The following is a 21,410-nucleotide window of genomic DNA, read 5'->3' on the forward strand; positions in this document are numbered from 1 at the left end:
AAATTCCAAGTTATGGAACAAAGAACAAATAGAAAAAGGAAATAAAAAGAAAAAAAATACCATTAAACGTTAGGAAGTTAGAAAATGCCCCGATTAGATCACCTTAACCAACCTAACTCTGCCCATATACCCACCATGCTTGCCTTGTTGTCATTGCATTCCAGCTTGCATTGTTGTCACACCCACCATATAAGAGAGAGAGGTTTTGATATGGACTTTCTGCTATCGCAGTGATCTTAAATTCACTTTATTTGCATAGTGTGTCTGTAGAATGGGGAAACGTTGGAGTATGTGGCTTGATTTTGCACCAGTGATATGTACAAGTATGATTTCCCCTATCATCTTGCATTCCTGAGGTTTAACCTATCTACATTGTGTCTGGCCTCAACAGGCTTGTAGCCCCAAATATTGCAACACTTGAACAATTGAAAACCATGTACTTTTTGGGGTAAATATTCAGAGTGATTGTTCTGAATGTAGTTACTTTCCCATCAAGAGAGCTATTACTTTTTGTTGTTGTTAATAATTTGTTCTACAGTAATGTCTGGAAGGCTCAACTGAGATCAGGTCTCATTGCCCTAGGCACTCAACATAAACATAGTGCGAGGCAGTTCTTTCCCTGAAGAGTTCTAAGTGGACAAAGTGTGATAGAGAATTGGGACTGCATATGGTCTTAAAAATAAAGCAAGTTATTTATAGCAATTGTGACAGGGTCGTGCCAGATGACTACAGGAGTGTGATAGAAGGCAGATATATTAGCCCCAGGTTAAGTAGGTCCCTTTTCCCTGGGTAAGGTAACAGGGAAGGATCCAGAACAATCAGGAACTTTCTGGAAAGAATTAAGGCAGACAGGTTGATTAGAACTCCTGCAGCCAATCAAGAAGCTGCTAGAATCAATTAAGGCAGGCTAATCGGGACACCTGGGTTTAAAAAGGAGCTCACTTCACTTTGTGGTGCGCGTGTGAGGAGCTGGGAGCAAGATGCATTAGGAGTTGAAATTGAGAAGGCGTACTGCCGGAGAACTGAGGAGTACAAGCATTATCAGACACCAGGAGGAAGGTCCTATGGTGAGGATAAAGAAGGTGTTGGGAGGAGGCCATGGGGAAGTAGCCCAGGGAGTTGTAGCTGTCGCACAGCTGTTCCAGGAGGCACTCTAGACAGCTGCATTCCACAGGGCCCTGGGCTGGAACCCGGAGTAGAGGGCAGGCCCGGGTTCCCCCGAAACCTCCCAACTCCTGATCAGACACAGAAGAAGTTGATCTGAACTGTCGGTTCATGAAAACAGCCAAACTGAGGGCTACCGTGAATCTCCGAGGCAACCAAATCCGCCAATAAGCACAAGGCCTACCAAGGTAGAGGAGGAACTTTGTCACACAATATATAGTAAAGCCACACTTCATTTTAAATGCTACTATTCAGTTCAATCAGTGTGTTAATAAACATTACTACAATTAAGGTATTAGATTATAGGATTGTCTCGTGTGTTTTGGCGGTTCCGAGGACAGTGATGGAGGGTTAGAGATAAGGTTGTTTGGGTGCCCTTAGTTTAGCATTTTTGTACATTCTGCTGTTTTAGTTTTATTTTGTTTTGTTTGTAAATAACTATGCGATTCTCTGAAAGGGTTTTTTGTGCTTCACTTCCATCACTGTTAAGATGGAAGTAAGGCTGTAAACATACAACGTTGTTTGCCTGGGAATTGTATTGAGGTTTAAAAACAATATTTAAAGTATTATTCCACGTTAGGAACACTAATGGCATTTTCATCGTCTCGATCAGCTGATGAGGTGCCTGCACCCCAGCTTTTGGGAGGTAGCTATACATGGGGGGAGAAGAGCTTTTTAAATAAAGAATCCGGTTAAATGGATTGGTTTGAGCATCTTTAATTTGCTTGATAGGCACCCCTCTCTTCCACTCTCCAGACCACTCCTACTCGCATACACGTGTGTGCACGCACACACATGCACACAAACCAGTGTGGTTCCCTATTTGTTGCTCTCCCCTTTCTCTCCTCACTATGGCCATCAGGGTCAGAATAGTATTTATAAACTTGATACTTTAGGGCCAGATCATTCCTGGCCCTAGCACAACTGTGTAGGAGACTAAAGGTATGTCAACACTGGAGCTGGGAGTGAGCCTATAAATAGTGGTGTAGACATTGATGCATGGGCTAGCCACCCAAGCTTGGACCCAGGGTGTCAGGCAAGCTTGTATTTGGGTGGCTTGCCTGTGCTACCACCTGTGTAGCAATATTCACACTGCTATTTTTAGCATTCTAGCTTGAGAAGAACTAGGTCACATCTGTCTACCTGGGCTGGAGGCACACTCCCAGCTGCAGCGTAGATATACCCCTAGGGAGAATAAGACTCCATGCCCCTTGCATGGTCACCTTGCATCTCAGCTCAGGTGCAGGGGCAAAACTGAGGTCTGCACACCTGGCAGCTTTCCCTCTGCCCCCTACAGGCTGATAGTGAGCTGATAGTTGAACTGGTGCAATGGGAAAATTCTCTTCAAAATAAAGAGTTGGTACAGATTGTTTCCCCTTTTGAGCAAGTGGGAAGGAAGAAAGGAAGTGCCCAAGCTCGGATCTATGGGAGCACAGTCTCAGTCTGGTCTTAGATGTCTTAACTAACACTCTCCAAAACTAGGCACCAATTCTCACTAAACCAAACAGATTTAAGAAGATGGCTCCTGTGAAGTACTTGCAGGGAGCCCTCACATAGCTGATTAGCCTACTGGTACTAAACTGCATTAAAAACACAAGTAACGAGACGTGAACTATTTTCTCACATAAGGAAATGGTGTAGTTGCCCCAGGGTGGTTGTTAGGTTGAGGGCAGGAAGGTAGGTTATGGAGAATGGGACTGAAACTGGTTTGTAAAACAGCCTCTCTTCTAAATAGATGTGGTTCAGTATGAGAAACTTGGAGAATCCTTAGAGTAAAACACATGGAATTTCAAGGACAAGCCATTTCAAAGCTAAGAAGAACTAGTTAAAAAAATATTCAAGGTAGTTCACATTATTTCTGATCCTTCCTCTCTTCTCTACTCCCTGTTCACTTTTCTCAAATTTACTGGAAAAATTCTACTCTGGCAGGTAGAAAAGAATAAGCCATTTCAACAAGCTTTTTGGTAATGTTATTTTAAAATTTGCTTGTATGTGTGGATGCTTCTTTGAACAAGATTTGCAGTGTAGTTTGTGAGTGGGGCATGTGTTTTGACTTCTAATGAGCTAACAAAATTGCGAGTAGTGTATGATATACAATCAATTAAAAATATTATGGACAAAAACCCTGAAGAAAAACAGTGTTTCCATTAGAAAGTATTTAAAATGTGCTAGTACTGGAGGACTTCATGTTAATTTACCATGGGCGATTATCTGCAGAGAAACCTTTCTACTTAAAAATGTTTCTGTGGCACTTTATCCCTCCTCCTAACTGCAACTATTAAAACCCTACCTTTATCCTTTGTATCTGTTTGTTATATATTACACTCAGAGAAATGGGGAAGGATCAGCTCTCATGGTGGCAGGAGAGTAGCAAGACACAAAACCCACAGTTGTCTTGTTAATTTCTGTTTTTTAGAGAAGTAAGGGACCTTGTCAAACTAAGGAATTTGGAAAGTGGCAGCCTCTCTTTTTGTTACATATTCCCAATTTCTAGCAAGGGAAACTCTTCTGTTTTCCTTTTATTTCCATTCCCTTTTCACAGTGTGCTTAGCCTTCTGAAAACATACACAGGAGCTCACACTATTCATTAGAAAACAGAGAGCTAACACAGATGTCAGCATAGTCATTCCCATGCTTCCAGCTTCATACCTATTCTTAGGGGAACATATGAGTTCATGATTTTAGATCTTTTAAAGTCCAGCAGAAAGAACTATGATTTTTCTATTTCTGAAAATAGATCTCTTTTTCTCAGTAGAATAGGGATACTAATGTTGTAAAATCTTAAATGTATTTTTTGATTATTCCTTTAAAAAGAATCTAAAATAAAGAGAATAAACTGGCTGAATTGCAACTAGAATCCCACTTGTATAGTTTGAAAAATTCATAGTGTATGTTTCCAAAAGATAAAAACACACACAACTGCGTTTTAAATAGTCAAAATCTAGAGTTCCTCTTTATGAATTACTTTTGAGACTCTTCTATTTTAGCTCATTTTAAGTCCTAGATTATGTAAATTCCACAATTTAAGCATATTGCAATCTTTGAAAAAGAGAAGTATAAATTAATCAAGCAAGTGGATGCATCACTTTCTGGTTTGTTTATGTCAGTGATCAGTCTTTATAAGAGTAAATAGGTAGCAGTATACCAAAAAGTGAAGACTTTCCTTTTGTTTCCTGGTCCTTTATCTGTAATCCTTCATATTATCTATACTGTAATATTCGTTACTTATACGTGCATAAAACTGCCAGGCTTCGGTTATTCAGTGTAACTAAAACAGATTAATAAATTTGTCTGTACCAGCTGAACATAATGCACAAAAATTTATTCATATTATTTATCCTTATGCAGGTCAAACCATGAATTAAAGCTCATTCCAGAATTTCAACAGCTTTCACAGGGATTTAAATGTTGAAGTCTGTGAAACTGTAGTTAAAACATTTGATGGGGAAAAAATCTTTATAGTATGAATGAGCAAAAGAAATATGTTTGTGAAAGGCTTGTCAGAGATTGGGCTTTCTACCTAGTAAAACCACACAAAAAATAAACTAGAAAAATCCTACTTCCTATTGTTAGCAGACTGCCTAAGAGAAGCTAGGTTTCCATTGGGAATTCACTGAAGAGCAAGAATTGGAGCACAGTCATCATTAAAATTGCAAATGCTGACCTAATGGTACCTAGGACCATATGTGTATCACATTGTCATATAATATGTTATCACAGCCATTTTTATTTACAAGCAGTAAGTCTCAAAGATGAATGTTTTAAGGCTGCAGATCTATTTTTCTATCACTAAAAAGTTACTTTCTATATAAAAATTTTAGTTGTGTTGCATAATAAGAAACTCGTAGTCCTGAAATAGTTAATAACATTTTTTGAATAATGATTGAGCTCATTAACACTGATTATTAATGATCCAGAGGACTTGCAATAGACTAACTATCATGCCCGTTATATCATCTGAACACCTTGCAAAAGAGTTCACTGCTAAAAATGGTTAGTGGTCTCCATTAAGAACGTGTGGTTGTTTCTTCATTAATGTATTTCTTTTTTCTTTTCCTGTTCTCTTCTGCTTTCTTACTAATTCTTCTTCCTCCCACTTATTTCTTGCCTTCACCTCTTTCTCCTTTTCCACCTTATTGATTCTTTGGTGCTGATTTTTGTTGGAGCTGTGCAAACCCAAAGTCAAAGAAGCGAGTTTTACATTTTTACATTCTGAAAGCTCATCTTTCTGCTCTCCTCTGTTTATTAGTTCCAAAGTCTTAGCCCTATTGCCAAAACCCCCCATCTCTTCCTTTCATGAGATTCACCATTGAATTTGACAGTTTTCTGGGTCCTATGGAATGTCATGACCACAGAGAGAGGGGCACTCTCTAAGGTGTCTTGGACTAGTTCCATGGAAGTACATGATAACTAGGATTCAGACTTTGAATTTGTACTTGTATTCTATAGAGAGTCTATTCAGTGAGTGGAATACTGGGATGATGTGCTTTTGGTGGCTGGTGTTGCTGAGCAGATGGGCTGTTCCATTCTTGACTAACTGTGGCCTTTTATTTTCACAGTATATATGCTCATGAATAGATATAGTGAATTAATGCAGTCTAGCCTGGTGGTCAAGAAGCTCAGTCCTTGTATGGGTTTTTCCAATCCTTTGCTAGCCTGGTAAATCAAATTCAGGGTCTAGAAGCTGCATCCAGATCTTCCAGGAGGCAGGGCCCTTTATTAGGGAATTATATATATGATAAAATTGGGGAACTACTAAAAAGGATATTAAGCAGTGGAATTCTCTTATTCTTTTCTGCAATGTCATGTGGACTTGATAGGAATTCCAGTCACTCTGAAGCACTGTTATTACGTTTGTCTGTTTGCATATTTGTTACTTAAGTAGAGTCTAGCCAGATTTAAAATATCTGCTATTCAGTTATATCCAAATGCCACTTAATAAGTAACCTAGGATGAAATCCTGACCTTAGTGAAATCAGTTGCAAAATCCCCATTGACTTTCATTGGGGCCAGAATTTCACCTCTAATCTGTGTGGTTCCTGGAAAAAAACCCAGAGGGCTGGTTTCTCAGGTCTGGCTTCCTTTTCTTGCTCTGGCCCTAATTTTTCTCATTCTCCCTGCTTTTTTTTTTCCTGAGGACCTTGGATATTATCAGAGAAACTGTTGTATTTTCGATATCTTAAAAGGATACTAGGCATGGGTTACTAGTTAAGGTGGGAAATAGTCTAACCGATGGTACTCAATAGGTGGACTGTGGGCCAAATCCAGACCACCAGATGCTTTTGAATGGACCCCAACCCCCTCCCCCATTCTGTTTCTTTATCCAGTACCTCCTTTTAAGTTCTTTACCAGGCCATTTATCTGGTCACTGGCTGCCTTCCCTATGAGATACCTGCACTGAACATCCACCCAGCCTTACAAAATAAGTTGTGACATATGGCCTACCACCTTTTCTTCCCACCAGAAAAGGTCCTCCCTCACACCCACTGTGAGGAAGGTGAAAAAATCACATTCCACTGAAGCCAATTCTGGTGGTGCGGGAAAAATTCCTTCCTTCCTGTAAAAGGGGGGACTAGTGTAATGCCCACAGCAGGTCCTAACCCAGCCTGCCATTTGCCTCCACTAGGGGAGGGAGGGTGGGTGCTGGCTTCCTCTCTGCATGGAACAAAGAGACTTGCCCCACCCAGGTTTCAACCTTTATGCACATTCCTGGGGCGGGGGGAGGGGAGTAATTGCTGCAAAGCTGACCACTGAGCACCGTTTTTAGAGCAGTTTCTGACCTTCCTCTCCCTCCCCCGCCCAGCACAAAGCAGAGCTGCCCTTCCTGGGTAAGCCCAGACAAACTCTGCCCAACCGTAGTTGTCTTGCAGTCATTAGAGTAAAAAGAAAAGGAGTACTTGTGGCACCTTATAGACTAACAAATTTATTAGAACATAAGCTTTTGTGAGCTACAGCTCACTTCATCGGATGCATACAGTGATGTTCCTTCCCCCCTGCACACCGGAGAGGGGACTCACGCTGGCTCTGATGTAGTGAGGAAAGCAGTGAGCTCCCTGCCTGCCCCCACTGGGACAACTGGTGGCAGAGGTGGGATTCGAACCCATGCCCCCGAAGAGACTGGAGACACATGTATGCATCCGATGAAGTGAGCTGTAGCTCCTGAAAGCTTATGCTCTAATAAATTTGTTCGTCTCTAAGGTGCCACAAGTACTCCTTTTCTTTTTACGGATACAGACTACCACGGCTGTTACTCTGAATCCAGTCATTAGAGTGGAGCTGAACTTTTAAAGCAGTAACCTGTAACAGACGGTTGTGAAAATGAAAATAAATTGACAAACACAATGATGAAGTTATATCACTTGGGTGTCTGTAATAGTAAAAATGCATTGTAACTACAGTGCTCCTATTGTCCTCATATTAAAAAAAAAATGACTCAGTTTGAGGAAGTCACAGAACGAGATAACCTGTAAAGCCATCCAGCATCAGGTCTTACTTAATTTCCCTACAGCTCAACAACCAGCCTGCATATTCTTTTCACCCTCTCTCCAAAGACGGAGACAGCAGGTAACATTATATGATATTTTGGGATGGTTGAATTAGTTATAAATTTAATACAACCTAAGATGTCCCTTCCCAGTCCTCCAAGAATACAAACACTGGTGTGATGTAGGATGTTTTCATCAATGGCAGTTGCAGGATTTAGCCTAGAGATTAAACTAATTTTTATCCCAGGTATGTTGCATGCATACCCAAATAGTTCCCAGTACTTTAAAAGCAAGAAAGAAATCTCTCTGCTATATTTTCTTTCTTGTTTTATAAATCAGTTGTATCTATGGAACTGCTATGAAGGTGGAGAGAAGAGTGGGTGAGGATAAAAACTGAAAAAAGAGTAAAGGTTGTCAGAAAATAGAAGAATTTGCGTGAGCTCCCAGAATACACAAGTTAAAAGAGTTTCCTGGTTCCTATTAGTTCTGTCTTTTCCAGGCTTTATATCAATAATGGCTAATAAATGTAAGAGAGGCATTGTAAATGTGCCCTTTGGGCTTCCCTCCTTGATCTTGTTTCAAATCCCCTTGCTACCTTAATTAAATGTGAGATAGTTTAAATTGTTGTAAACATCTATTGGGTATTTTGTTTTATAATAATTATGATTTATAGAATATTTAATGATTATGTATGTCTAATATCAAAAATATGGTAATGCAGAAAAGTCTTAATGTAGTGTTAAGTTTGCAGAGTTACAATCACACGGAATCAGGAAACTCCGAAGGGTTAAGGGTTTATCAGGAATGTTATGGGTCACACATTGGATAGCCTAACTATTTTATCATGGTGCATCTTTTGACAGAAATAATAATACATAAAGCTACACACTAACCAGATCAGTATGTGCAACACAGCCAAATTAAAATTGCAGGTGGCAGTTTCATTTTCCCCTTGACTCCATGTGACTTTAACTATGAGTCTGCAGCCTTATTATTATGTATTATTTATTCCTGATAGTGTCCACAGCATGCTAAGCTTTCCAAACAAAGAAGGAGGCATGATCCCTGCCTTGAGGAGCTCAAAGTCTAAAGGCAGATAAGTAAGCAGACAGACAGCATGTAGAGGGAAGAGGAGCAACAGGTATACATTGTATTAATAAATGTATTTACATGATTATTATATTCCTCCTCTTAAGACCTCAATGGTGCATTGTTATTGACATGGCTAAAAGGCTTTATTGGCTGCAAATTTATTAATATAGCAACTGCTATCAACTGATGCTGAAGGGCAGCTAGTCCTTGTAAACTTTCTCCTGGAGAGAATCCCTGATTATATGCCCCTCACCACAGACAAGGCAGTGATCTTGGACACCTTGTTATTTATTAGTTTCTCTGTGGTGCTCATTGCTGTAGTATCTGAGCATCTCACAAATGTTCATTAATTTATCCTCACAACTCTGCTGTGAGGCGGGCAAACATTAATAAATCCCCATTTTACTGGTGAAAAACTCAGGAGGAGAGAGATTAAGTGACTTGTCCAAGATACAAGGAAAGTCTGTAGCAAAAGCTGAGTATAGAAGCCAACTCCTGAATCTTAATCTAGTGCTATAACCACAAGGTCCATCATACATCCTCTAATCCTAATCCTTAAATAGCACCCAATGAATTGCTTATGCTTACTGATATGAAAGCAGCCAATTCTCTTGCATTCTTGGATCCTAACCATGTTTAAGCCTCCATCAGAATAAGGATGTGAAAAAATTGGAAAACATCCAGCGTAGGGCAACAAAAATGATTAGGGGACTGGAACACATGATTTATGAGGAGAGGCTGAGGGAACTGGGATTGTTTAGTCTGCGGAAGAGAAGAATGAGGGGGTATTTGATAGCTGCTTTCAACTACCTGAAAGGGGGTTCCAAAGAGGATGGATCTAAACTGTTCTCAGTGGTAGCAGATGATAGAATGAGGAATAATGATCTCAAGTTGCAGTGGGGGAGGTTTAGGTTGGATATTAGGAAAAACTTTTTCACTAGGAGGGTGGTGAAGCACTGGAATGGGTTACCTAGGGAGGTGGTGGAATCTCCTTCCTTAGAAGTTTTTAAGGTCAGGGCTGATAAAGCTCTGGCTGGGATGATTTAGTTGGGGATTGGTCCTGCTTTGAGCAGGGGGTTGGACTAGATGACCTCCTGAGGTCCATTCCAACCCTGATATTCTATGATTCAGCATCAGCAGGAGTGAGTCACTCTAACTCCTAACTACACCAACATTAGGAATCCATGAACTTCACTCACCTATGGTCTAAATTTTGACCATTTACCTTATAGCAATGACTGTCTACCACAGGACTAAAAGTTATATTGCATTTATATATAGGAAGGGAATCCTTAAACCCCCATTGCTCAGGCCAAGAGGGTAGAATGTGGAGTGGTGTCATAAAGGGGAGGAGCACCAATTAAGGTCTGCTTTAAAAAAAATCTTAGAAAATGTCCACTTGGCATGTTCAAAAGTGGTTTTTCTCTTTTTTTCTCTAGCCAATCAAAGATAATAGTCCTCAATGGGACTATATCACATCCAGGACAAGTTTCAAATTTCCAACATTTGTGCAAGGATCATTAATACTGAATGTGTTGTTGGAACTTCGCATATATATAGTACTTCCATTGAATGATTAGAATATAATCAAGCTGCTGGATTAGAACTTGCTTAATGAAGGATTTGGTGGAGTGCTGCCATTCATTTTATTTATGTAGTGCCAAATGTATGTATGTAGAGCCAAATGTAGGGTATGAAAATGCACTCCAACTCCTTCTTAAGGATATCTTGTAATCTTTACATATGAATTAATATATCTTAGAATGGAGTAAATAGTGAGCAGGTTTCACTGAATTATCATCTGCTTGCCACGATCTCCAAGACCAGCCAGCTCAGCAGGATTTCAGCACGTAGGTCTCATCTCAACACATAAAGATTATGTGTGCATAAGTCTTACTTAAGCGCATACTTATGCACATAAATATTTATGCATTGAGACTTCAGGGTAGAAAACTAATCCCCATAAAACTTTTTGAGTGTAGCACTAAAATCTCACTACAGTGTGTAAAATCTTGAGTGTATACAGGTTTATGAAACTACATTTTTATGCACTCATGTTGCAGCAAGTAAAGATTTTTGTGCATAAGCCTTTTTATAATGCAATTTCACTGATCTGGCTGGTTATTGAGAAGCCATTAGCCTGTCTTGTGATCTAAAGTGCTATCACGTCTTGAAGTCTATTTCCAAGGGATTTGATCTTAGACTTCATTGTCTACTGGGTCAGCATCTCACAGTCATCGTAACAAATGAGGGAAAGTTATATGACCTAGGAACCCGTAGTAACTTACAGTGTATTTAATGAAACCTACCACAGGTCATCAGGACTTGAACCAGGAGCTTTAGCACCCAAACACAGACTCTGCATTTGAAATAAGAGTACCTCCATAAATTGGCAGCTGCAGTAGGTTACTATCCATTCTGTGGGATAGCCACTAGAGGGGGAAACAACACACACTTTACAAGCATGTTTACATATACCACCTCACCCATATCTCAGAATGGAGGTGTATGGTTGGACTGGCAGGGAAAAGACAACCCCAGGATCCTGAGAAAAGGGAGAAGAGAGGGTCAGACTTTGATGCTCTGGGGCCTTCTCCCACCTTCCCTGCCTAGAACATGCAGGGATCAGAGCAGGAGTAGAGGAGAATGTCTCTGCTTCTCTCTGCTGACATTAGGCTGTGGTGGAGGGAAGCAAAAACTGGTTGTCTGTTGAACCCACACTTCCTGTATGTGAAATCCTCAGAGCATGCAGCAGACATAGTGGTACTGTTGCTGCTGCCCTGCCTTACCTGCCCTATAATGGAGAGAGAAAGAGTTTGAAATGTGTTCCCAAGATGTTGTGGATTTGACCAATCTCTAGTTTTGAAGAAATGTTTCCCCAAGACTGACAAGGTGTCTGGTGGGTTTTTTCATCATGGTGGCTCACTTTGGGATTCATAAGGATAAAGGACAGGATTTTAAAGTTGTAATATTACAAGTGAAGTTTGTAATTTTGTTGCAGCTTGTGGTCAGTGCAGGTGAGAGGCTCTAGGGGGCCAACTCCAGCTGTAAACACAAGACCTTGTAGATACCTGTTAACCCCAATTAGCCTGGAAGAAGGAGGGGGCGCCTGCATCCTCCCCTCTGCACTTTCCTGTGCCAGCTGACTCGGGCTTGCAAGGCTTGGACTGCGGGGCTGTTTAATTGCAATGTACGCATTTGGGCTCAGGCTGCAGCCCAAGCTCTGGGACCCTCCAACCTTGCAGGGTCCTAGAGCCCAGTTCCAGCCTGAGCCCAGACATGTACACAGCAATGAAACAACCCCACATCCCAAGCCCCGAGACCCGAGTCAGCTGGCACAACCTAGCCAAGGGTGTTTAGTTGCTGTGTAGACATGCCCTAAGTCTTCTCAGACTGAGATACCTTTTATGTGTGCCCTCGCTCCCTCTCACAGGGAGCAGGGGAGAGGATTCAGCGATGGTCTGAATTCTAGGTGGCAGGCTGAAAAGGGCATGCAATGAATACTGATTATTTGGCCTGGAGGCAGTTTAACACCGTACTGAACCAAAATAAATACCTGATTATCAGGAGAGTAGGGGGAGAATTTAGCCCACCCTCAAAAGTTAAACGTTAATACAGTTGTGGCTTTCTGCTTAAAAATCTACCCCTGTGCCTGTGTTCATTGGAACTTTGTTTCTTCTCCCATTCTTCCATGATAGGATATTTTTATAGAAGGCTCTACCCTCACATTTCATATAGACATACTCTTTTATTCTGCACAGCTATGTATGCCTATCCTAAGATGTTTTTTCCCCACTATTTCTCTTTCCATTGATGGTTGGTGTTTGCAGTTCACACTCCTTTTTCACTACAGAATGAAAGATGCACTTTCTGTCATGCCTGGGAATCTGGAAGAATTTGACTCTTAGTTTTCACTCTCTTCTTATTCTTTATATTACTGTTGCATTTTTAGGCACAGTCCTAGAGCTTTAAAGTTTCAGAAAATGCAAGGGATTTCACACCCTTCAAGATGAATTCTGTTGAATAATGTTAATGATTTAAAAAGCATGCTTGCTTCCTACAGTACAGATGGAAGTTCAAAACTCCTGGGACTTGATTTCATTCTCTATTTCTTTTGAGGGCCATGAAAATTACACCCATAGTGCCAGAATTCCACATGCAGGAATTAACTCATTGGAATGTTTAGAGTGTTTACAGAGTGTAATCGCTGGCTGCATTTTCCATATCTTCTACCAGGTCAGTCCTGACCTCTTTCTAAGCTACTTGTCCATCTCCAGAGCCCACCGTATCTGGGATTGTGATATTTTCTGCCATTGCAATTCCTTCTGGGTGGACTTTTTGCTGCTGGATCTTGCAATCCAGCTTCTCCCAACAGAAACCTGAAATATTTTAAATGACAAATAGTGAATAATAAATATTCTTGTGTGTGCACAAATGCCCCTTTTCACACATGGATGCCAGCACTTGTTATTGCACAACACACAGGTGCACACTAGAATTTACACCTCTCTGGTGTGGACTGATGCACAGTGTAGACAAGCCCTACAGTTTATTAATCAACCAAAAAAGACACCATAAAAACTGCAACCAATAGTTACTATAATTATGAGGGGCACTCTAGAGAGAGAGAGGTCATGAAGAGAGAGTCCTCTTTGTGGGCTCATATACATACCGACACCACCTTTCACACGATGTGTTCTGACTTTTGATTTAAAAATCTTTTTCTTTTACTCAGGTTCACATTGGTATCCAATTTAAGTTACAGCCTTTTATTTGGACATCCAGAAAAAATTAATAATAAAACAGGTGGCTCTGTTATATACCTAAACATGATAGGAAGTCTCAACACAGAGGGCACTTATGACTGATGTCAGTGATTTATTCCCTGCATTTCCAAAAATAAAAGCCTTCTCTGTTCACATTATTTATTAAATAATTTAATTTGTGAAGTGCTCATTGGAAAGTCTCTGGGCACTGTACAAAGAATAAAAACAACCTCTCATAAAAAGGTAAAGAAGCTTGCCTACAGCAAAATATATTCTCTTCCCCACCCTCCTCAAAAAAAATTGTTCCCATTTGGTCACAGCCTGGAGAAGAAAAAGCAACTTTATGCTGGGCTCTGAAGGACAACAAACTCAGAATGTGTCAGGTCAATAGGGGAAGCAGATTTGATACCTGAAGACCAAATATAAGAGAATATTCTGCCCCACATGCTAGAGTAAGATCCTCAGCCCCATCCTGTCCTCTTTGTGCCAGGTAAAAGGGCTGGATACTCTTGCCAACACTATTGCAGGGAGTGGGGTGGAAATGGGAGGAGGAAGGGTGTTCCAGAGTTGGGGTTGCAGGGCACAAAGCTGCAGAGATTCTAGGCAATACTGTAGTCCACAGAACAACCATGGGAGGGTGCTGTAACTTAGGCCCCCAGGGCTACAGCCACTGGAGCATCCTACTGTGGGAGGGTACAAGGATGGCATGCAGCCAACTTAGCTCCCTCTTTCCCCTGGGGTGTGAGTTCAAATCTAGGGACTATAAACAAAAGCGAACTATAGGGAGCTTAACTTTGAAATGGATACAATGCACCAGAATCATATAAAGGAATATAAGCTGCACATTGATAAGGGTACAACATACATAGCACAAAGGAATATTGACTATGTATACATACAGCAGTGGGACTTTTCATCCTACTATCTACCCTACAAATAGAGAGGGCTGCTGTCAAGTCATTAAGATATGCCTCTGCCCATCATGTCCTTAAGTCTGTGGTTTTCCATTAACTTTTAGTTAATAAAGTGAATAAAGAAACATTTTTGAAGGTATTTGAATGTCCCTATCATGTAGTTGATCTGACAATCTGACAATGAGCATGATTCTTTTGACACAAAGTAGCAATCAACATTTCTGAGACCTCAAAGTTCTGCACATCTGTAATGGACTCACTCTGTGGGGATATTGTTGTATTTATAGTATTTGTTTATTTGTGATAGGGTTGACACTCTTGTAACATCTTTTGTAATTATAGCTATTTGCCACACCTGTTTTCATGCAAGGACAAAAACTTTCTTAAAGTATAGTTAAGGTTGTAAATGTGTATTAGTAATTTAAGGGAAACAAACAAACAAACACAAACAAACAACCTTCCCAAACTCTTAGACTTAAATTGTCAAAACTCCATTGATTTACATAGAGCTACTGTTTACACCAACTGATGATCAATGCTTAAGTTTCCAGAAATCATTAAGAGTTGGAAATAGGAGATGTTGGAGTAAAATAAAAATTGAAAAATACAGAAATGGAGAGTTAACATATCCAAACAGTCTTCACTCTGCTCCCTGTTGCTTCACTGCTTGGTATCCACTTTACTCTGCCCTCTTGATGTGAGGTTGATAAGTGCCTGGTAAATGTCATAGTTGTTCGATTATTTGTGATTTTAAACTTTTGCATACTGTGGTGGTTGGGCCTTGAAAGCTGCTGTTCTAGCTATGAGAAGTAAGCAACTGAAATGCTGTTTCTTGTATCAGTTCTTGTATGGGGTCTAGAAGCAAATAGTCTATAGTTTTAGATATGTTAAACTAAATAACTTGTAACTAATCCTACATTTGCTTGGTTGTACAGGGCTTAAGATTTCTGAAGTCCATACAAACGAGTGTTGTTTAGAACGTTTTCATTTCCAAAATCACGTTACTTAGCTACAGGAATTGTAGTAATTGCATTTGCATGTATGCTCAGATACTGATATACATGCATAGAACCCGTATTTATAAGTGTACAAGATTAATTAGCTACTTAACCAGCCAGGTGCACAAGCAGTTACTGGATTTGTGTACACAAATTAGGTATTTTCATGAATAAAGTAATCATGTATAAAAATGTGGGTTCAATTATATGCGCTAACTTTGAAAACTGGCTCATATTCTGTGATCTGAAAAAGATTTTAAAAAACATGCTCTTTCCCCCACCAAACCATGCCTAAAAAATTGTGAATCATCACAAGGATTTTTTGTCTTATATCCTTCTCAGGACTAAACTAAAACATTTTTACTCTCCTGAAAATATACTTTGGTGCACTGCACGTTTCCTCTATTCTCTTGCAGGGTCTCCATACAGAGACAAGATCACTATAGCAATTCTTCAGCTGCAAGAGGAAGGCAAGCTCCACATGATGAAGGAGAAGTGGTGGAGAGGCAATGGTTGTCCAGAAGAGGAGAGTAAAGAGGCCAGTGCTCTGGGAGTTCAAAATATTGGTGGCATTTTCATCGTTCTGGCAGCTGGATTGGTGCTTTCTGTCTTTGTGGCAGTGGGGGAGTTTTTGTACAAATCAAAAAAAAATGCCCAGTTGGAAAAGGTAAATATTGTATTTTTCCATTTAATGTAATAATTTTTGTTATAATCAAATCAGTTTTTAAGCATTTTGATGATCCAATGACGGGCTATTCTGATATCCTTTATACCCTAGTATAGTATTTCTGTAACAAAGGTTCACAACAGAGCACCTGATGTGTCACATATACAGCTTTTAATTTGTCTTTAATATGTTTAATTGTAGCCAGCTTTCAGGACAAGTGACTATTTCTCCTCTTATACAAGCCTGAAAAAAGACAGCTTATTACTCCTGGAAGTTCACTGCAGTTAATTTTATGGATGAAGAAGAAATGAGAAACTGTAATGGGAAACAAATTAATCTTCTACAGATAAATCTGATTTTTAAAAGTCAAAACTGTGTATCAGTTCAAAGTCAGAAGTCTAGAAATGTCTCCATAGAAATGTCCTTTCCTGAAGACGTTCACACTTGACAAGTTGGTTTGGTGGCATCTGGAAATTATTAGATCAATATTATTTTTTGTGGATTTACTACTGATTATAATTTGATCTCCTGTAACTTGAATTCATCCAGTTTTGAAACAGCTAGTGTTAACCTGTCCTGTACTGACCATTTGCACAAGTATGATAATTGAACTGTTGCTGGGTCTGCTATTTTCTTGCAGAATTCTTGGGTGCTATCATCAGCTTTGCATAATAAATATGTATATGCACATATGTAACATCTAAAATTGAACTAAAGAGTATAGCTTTTATTTATATGCCATATTTTTAATTTACATTTAAAAACTTGGGAGAAAATGTGGTATATTTACCGGGTTTCTTTTTTCTTTTTCTTTTTTTTTTTTTTACATTTTTGAGGAGCTTTTGACCTCTGTTCATCCCTATTTTTATACTTTATTTTATTAAAATCAGTAGTAAATCCCAAAGGCATATTTGTATTGATATTGATTTTCAGATGCTACCTGTGAATTTTTGTAACTTGAAATATCACTCAGAAAAATCTAAGGCCTATCTTTTGAGACTTCTGAATTTATATGGATATACCTAGCTCTTTGTGTATGAAGTCTTAATTTTTAGTAACATACTGCGAAAGAAAGCTTTGATACTAAACAACAAGGCAGTGTGAGGTCACAGGTTCCTAAACAAAATTTGGACATGGGTAGATTTTATTAAGTTGTACAAAACTAATTATGGATAGGAAAAGTGAACCCCCTGCTGCTCTATTTTATAAGAATATAGGAATATTCAATTCTGTCAACCTACTCTGGAGTTTTGTATCTCAGAAACAAATTTCTTTTGAAAATTTACCATTTGTTTTATAATTAATGTGCATCACAATGTCTTTATCCACTTTAGAAGAAATTTACTTAATATGAACTTCAGTATATTTTGGTTTAAGTGATCTGAAAAAAAATTTAAATCCTCATTTACTAATCTAGGACTGTTTTGATGAGAATTTTATAATGTAAATTGATTAATGCTTTACAGGGGTTGAATGCATATTTCATCTTATATGCTATTATTAGGTATGAAGCTAACAGCATGACTTATCCTTGGATACTGCACCAGGAAGGTTAGGTGAGGAAGAAAATGTGACCTTGTCTGTGTTTCAGGGACTGATGCTACAAGCTCTCCATTTTTTGGAACAACCATTTTGGCCAATGGTAGCTCCACATGTGGGGCAGGGGCAGAGAGGATCAAGCTCTATGTTTGTAGCTAAGAAAACAAAATAAATGTAATAGATTTCAATCTTTGAGCCCAAAGAGCAAATGGTCATTTGTTGATAAAATGTATGCCTGCCTTTTAGCAGGTGCAATATGTGGAATTGCACCTGCAACATGGGTAACTAATCAGGCCACTGCACATTTTGCATGCTTATTTTAGGTGCACTTTTTTCAGATTAGATGCTTTTTTTCTAAAATAGTCAATAACATTTCAATATTATGCCTTGACTTTCCAACTGGCTGTACAGGGGTAGATCCATGTTCCCATCAAATTCAGTGGGGTCCTACGTGGGGAGAGGGTCTGGCAGTGTGAAGCCTGTTGCAGTATAGATCCCTGTAAAATGAAGCTGTGTTCGAAAAAGCAGAAGCAAAACTCTAATTGTGCTATTTGTACCAATGCTTTTAAATTTAGTGGAATAGGGGCTCAGATCTTGCATGTACCTGATATACATGAAAAAACTTGCCAGGAACACATGTAACTAGTGGTGGTCTTTTTGAGAAAGAGTCAGACCTTACCTTCAGATACACGTTTGCATTCATTTCATCACAGTGTTCTCCAGGCACAGAGGAATTTGTATTTTATTGACTATTTTGAAAAGCAAAGACAAGAATGATCAGAGTAAAATTGTCAATCATTTGCACTCGCCTTGATTTATTTGTTTGAAAAAGATCAACAGTGTCCTAATCCACTAAGAATTCACTAGAATATACAAATCTGAAGAAATGAAAATCAGCAGTACATGGAGTCAGTTCTACTACCAGAAACCCATTGTGCTGAAAATGACTACTTACATTACCAAGGGCAGAATGCACACTGGTAAATGTAAAAGTGGGAAGCTGTGCAGTTATATACCTGATCTATTTGTTTCATTGGACAAGATCAAGATCAGATGTTTTTGACAAATACAAGTCTGCAGTTGCAGATTCCACTGAAGTAAGAAGGAGTTCTGAATACTGAATGAGGCAGTCTGTGGTCCCTGAAAATGTTTGTAACAGAGACTGAGAAAGCAGGTTGAGATGAACTTTGCAACCTCTGCACACCTGTTCAACAATTCCAACCATTTTAATGAGCTGCACAGTGTATGACAGAGCAACATATAGCCTTCCATGAACCACAGAAAAAGTAACAGTGATTTTACTAGTTATTTTAAATTCTGATCGAAAGTAAAAATTGAACAAATATTTGATTCACTTGATAGCCTGTACTTTATTCTGTGAAATCTTATGGGCTAAGTACTAAACCCAGCCTAGCAAAACTTCCACTGACTTCCCCTCAATGGGAGTTCTATCCTTGGATCTGTGACAATATACTATTTCCTTTCTTTATAGCAGAGGGTTAAAATTCCAGTCCAAGTGATGGAGCAAGATAAGTGGACACTGGAGTTTCCAAGATCTCTAAGCTGCATTCCTTCAGATGTCCCGATATTATTGAGACCATCTGGATATTAGGGATTTTATCTTATAGAGGACCCTATTATCCCCCTACACACCCATCCTGATTTTTCACACTTGCTATCTGGTCACCCTAGAGCAACCACAAGGTGGCGTATTGTATTTTTAGAAGGAAATGTAATTGCCAAATTTTAATAGAAATTATGTGTCAAAATGTCCACCTCTCTTCTTTCATTACAGTCTTTTCAAAAGCCAACCGTTGGTATCATTTCCTTATTGTTTATAATACAAACACACAATTATGTCATCTACTTGGAGACATGTTGTAAAGCAGACCTTTGTTCTCTGTGACAATCTTGACAATAAATGCTCAGCCATTTGCATTTTATAATTGCTTCTCTAAGTAAATGACCTGCTCCCTGATTGTAACATTATGTTGACACTTAAAGGACAGTGAGTAAGCAATCTAAGAAACTGAAGCCATTTTAAACAATTACCAGTGTAATTATTGTTGATGTAATTGTTTCAGTGTGTCATAGTTTTAGCCTCATTACATATCGTTGTTTTTGTAAAGCTTGAGAGTTTTCAACGTCATGCTAGAAAAGAGAATGTTGATCTTCAAAAACAGTAATGTTTAACATAATATATTGATGGTTCTTATTTTGATAATTTATTGAATTTGTTTCATTATTATCCTTTCAAAATATAATTCTTTGAGATTGTTTCCATTTGATACCATCCTTCCCTAGCTTTAGTGCCTACTGGGAATTATCAGGTACTATTGAATGAGGGAGCTGTGCATTTAATCTCTTTGGGGACAAATCACCCGGGTACTTCTGCACACTGTAAGCCATAGGTGAAATTCATCCTAGAGCAGAAGACCACTGCAAGACCATACAGAACACTATTTTATGATAGTGCCACATGCAGAAAGGTATTGTACTTCCTATCCGTGCTAGCTACACATAGTTCAGTGAGCAGGGCAACTGTGGGCATGTGCTAGGAAAGTGGCCATGGAGCCAGCAGCTCCAGGCCCTATGTAAATGGTATGGAGGGACTGCAACTGCTATTTCAGATCACAGATTGAAAGGCAGCTGTGCTGCAGCCTTAAACACCAGCTCCAGGCCCTGCTTGCACTTCTCCGATGTAAAGTCCAAGAACTCTGGCTTTAATTTAATTGCTAACATGAGATAACATTTAATTTACTTGAAGAGAGCTTTTTACACAAGGATAAATTTCACACACTAGGATTTAGAATGCCCCTCTTTCATATGAGGTTTGGAAAAATGCTGGTCATCATTCACCTATCATGTAGTTTCACCGATAGCCAAACACAGAGTGTACATAATGTAGCTAATTTGTACCATAAATGGAACAGCCTTCCAGAAACAAGGTTATTATTATGGAAGTGTTGTGAACATGAAATATGCAAGTCAGAACATGTAGAAATCTGCTTTTCCTTTTTTTTTAATGGTTATGTTCAAAGCCATGAAAATTGAAACTGATACAACAATTTCTGGTTTCAAATTTTACAATCCTTCTTCTATCCTTCCAGGCCTTTTTCTTCATCCTATCATTTTCTCAGATATGGCCAAATTCTTTTTTATTAAACTCTTCCTCACTGTTATTTGAAAAATTATAAAGAGGAATGAAATTAATTATATCAACATTATTACTGTTCAGAAAATATCCTGGTAGTTTAATTTTTAAAAAGCTTTGATAATATGGTCTGGGCTTTATAAAACTTTTGGATGAAGACCAAAATAATTCCCAGCACCGTGATTTTTTTTTTTCAGGGTCTGCAAGTTCAAAAGATTTTAAAGTTGAAGAGCATGTTCGTCAGCTGCAGATGAATAAAAAATGTAGGGATGGTTGGTAAATCAAACCTGGAGATCCAGGAAATGTATCCCAATAAACTTTATAAAAATACAAAATAATGATGCACCCTGAATGATATTATATTTTGCATTAGCATAACCGGAGAGTTCTTGTAGTTGGCTGGGAATAACAGATTCCAAGCTGTGACTGTTCATAAATGGAACATTTTCCCAACCTTGGTACATCCGCATTCTGCAGCTAGGCAGATGGAAAATTGGAAGCTCTTCTCATCCCTCAATCCCTGAGCTCCATAAGGAAGGACTGTACTGGTTTTGTGTGTATCTTTTTTTTTTGGTCTATACAGTGAGAGCTGAATTCTAATGCAGTGCCCTCTTTAAAATTGTTTTACTGC

At 39.0% G+C, this 21,410-nt stretch overlaps 1 protein-coding gene across 1 annotated transcript in view; it reads left to right on the forward strand.

The window, feature by feature from the left end:
* Nucleotides 1–21,410, forward strand: part of GRIK2 (glutamate ionotropic receptor kainate type subunit 2) — a 601,587-nt gene that overhangs the window by 569,657 nt on the left and 10,520 nt on the right. The window contains exon 15 of the mRNA XM_077811691.1: nucleotides 15,836–16,086. Within this exon, the coding sequence (XP_077667817.1) occupies nucleotides 15,836–16,086 (251 nt within the window). The remainder of the gene's footprint in view (nucleotides 1–15,835; nucleotides 16,087–21,410) is intronic.

The sequence above is a fragment of the Eretmochelys imbricata genome, chromosome 3, assembly GCF_965152235.1.
Source record: "Eretmochelys imbricata isolate rEreImb1 chromosome 3, rEreImb1.hap1, whole genome shotgun sequence".
Lineage (NCBI taxonomy): Eukaryota > Metazoa > Chordata > Testudines > Cheloniidae > Eretmochelys > Eretmochelys imbricata.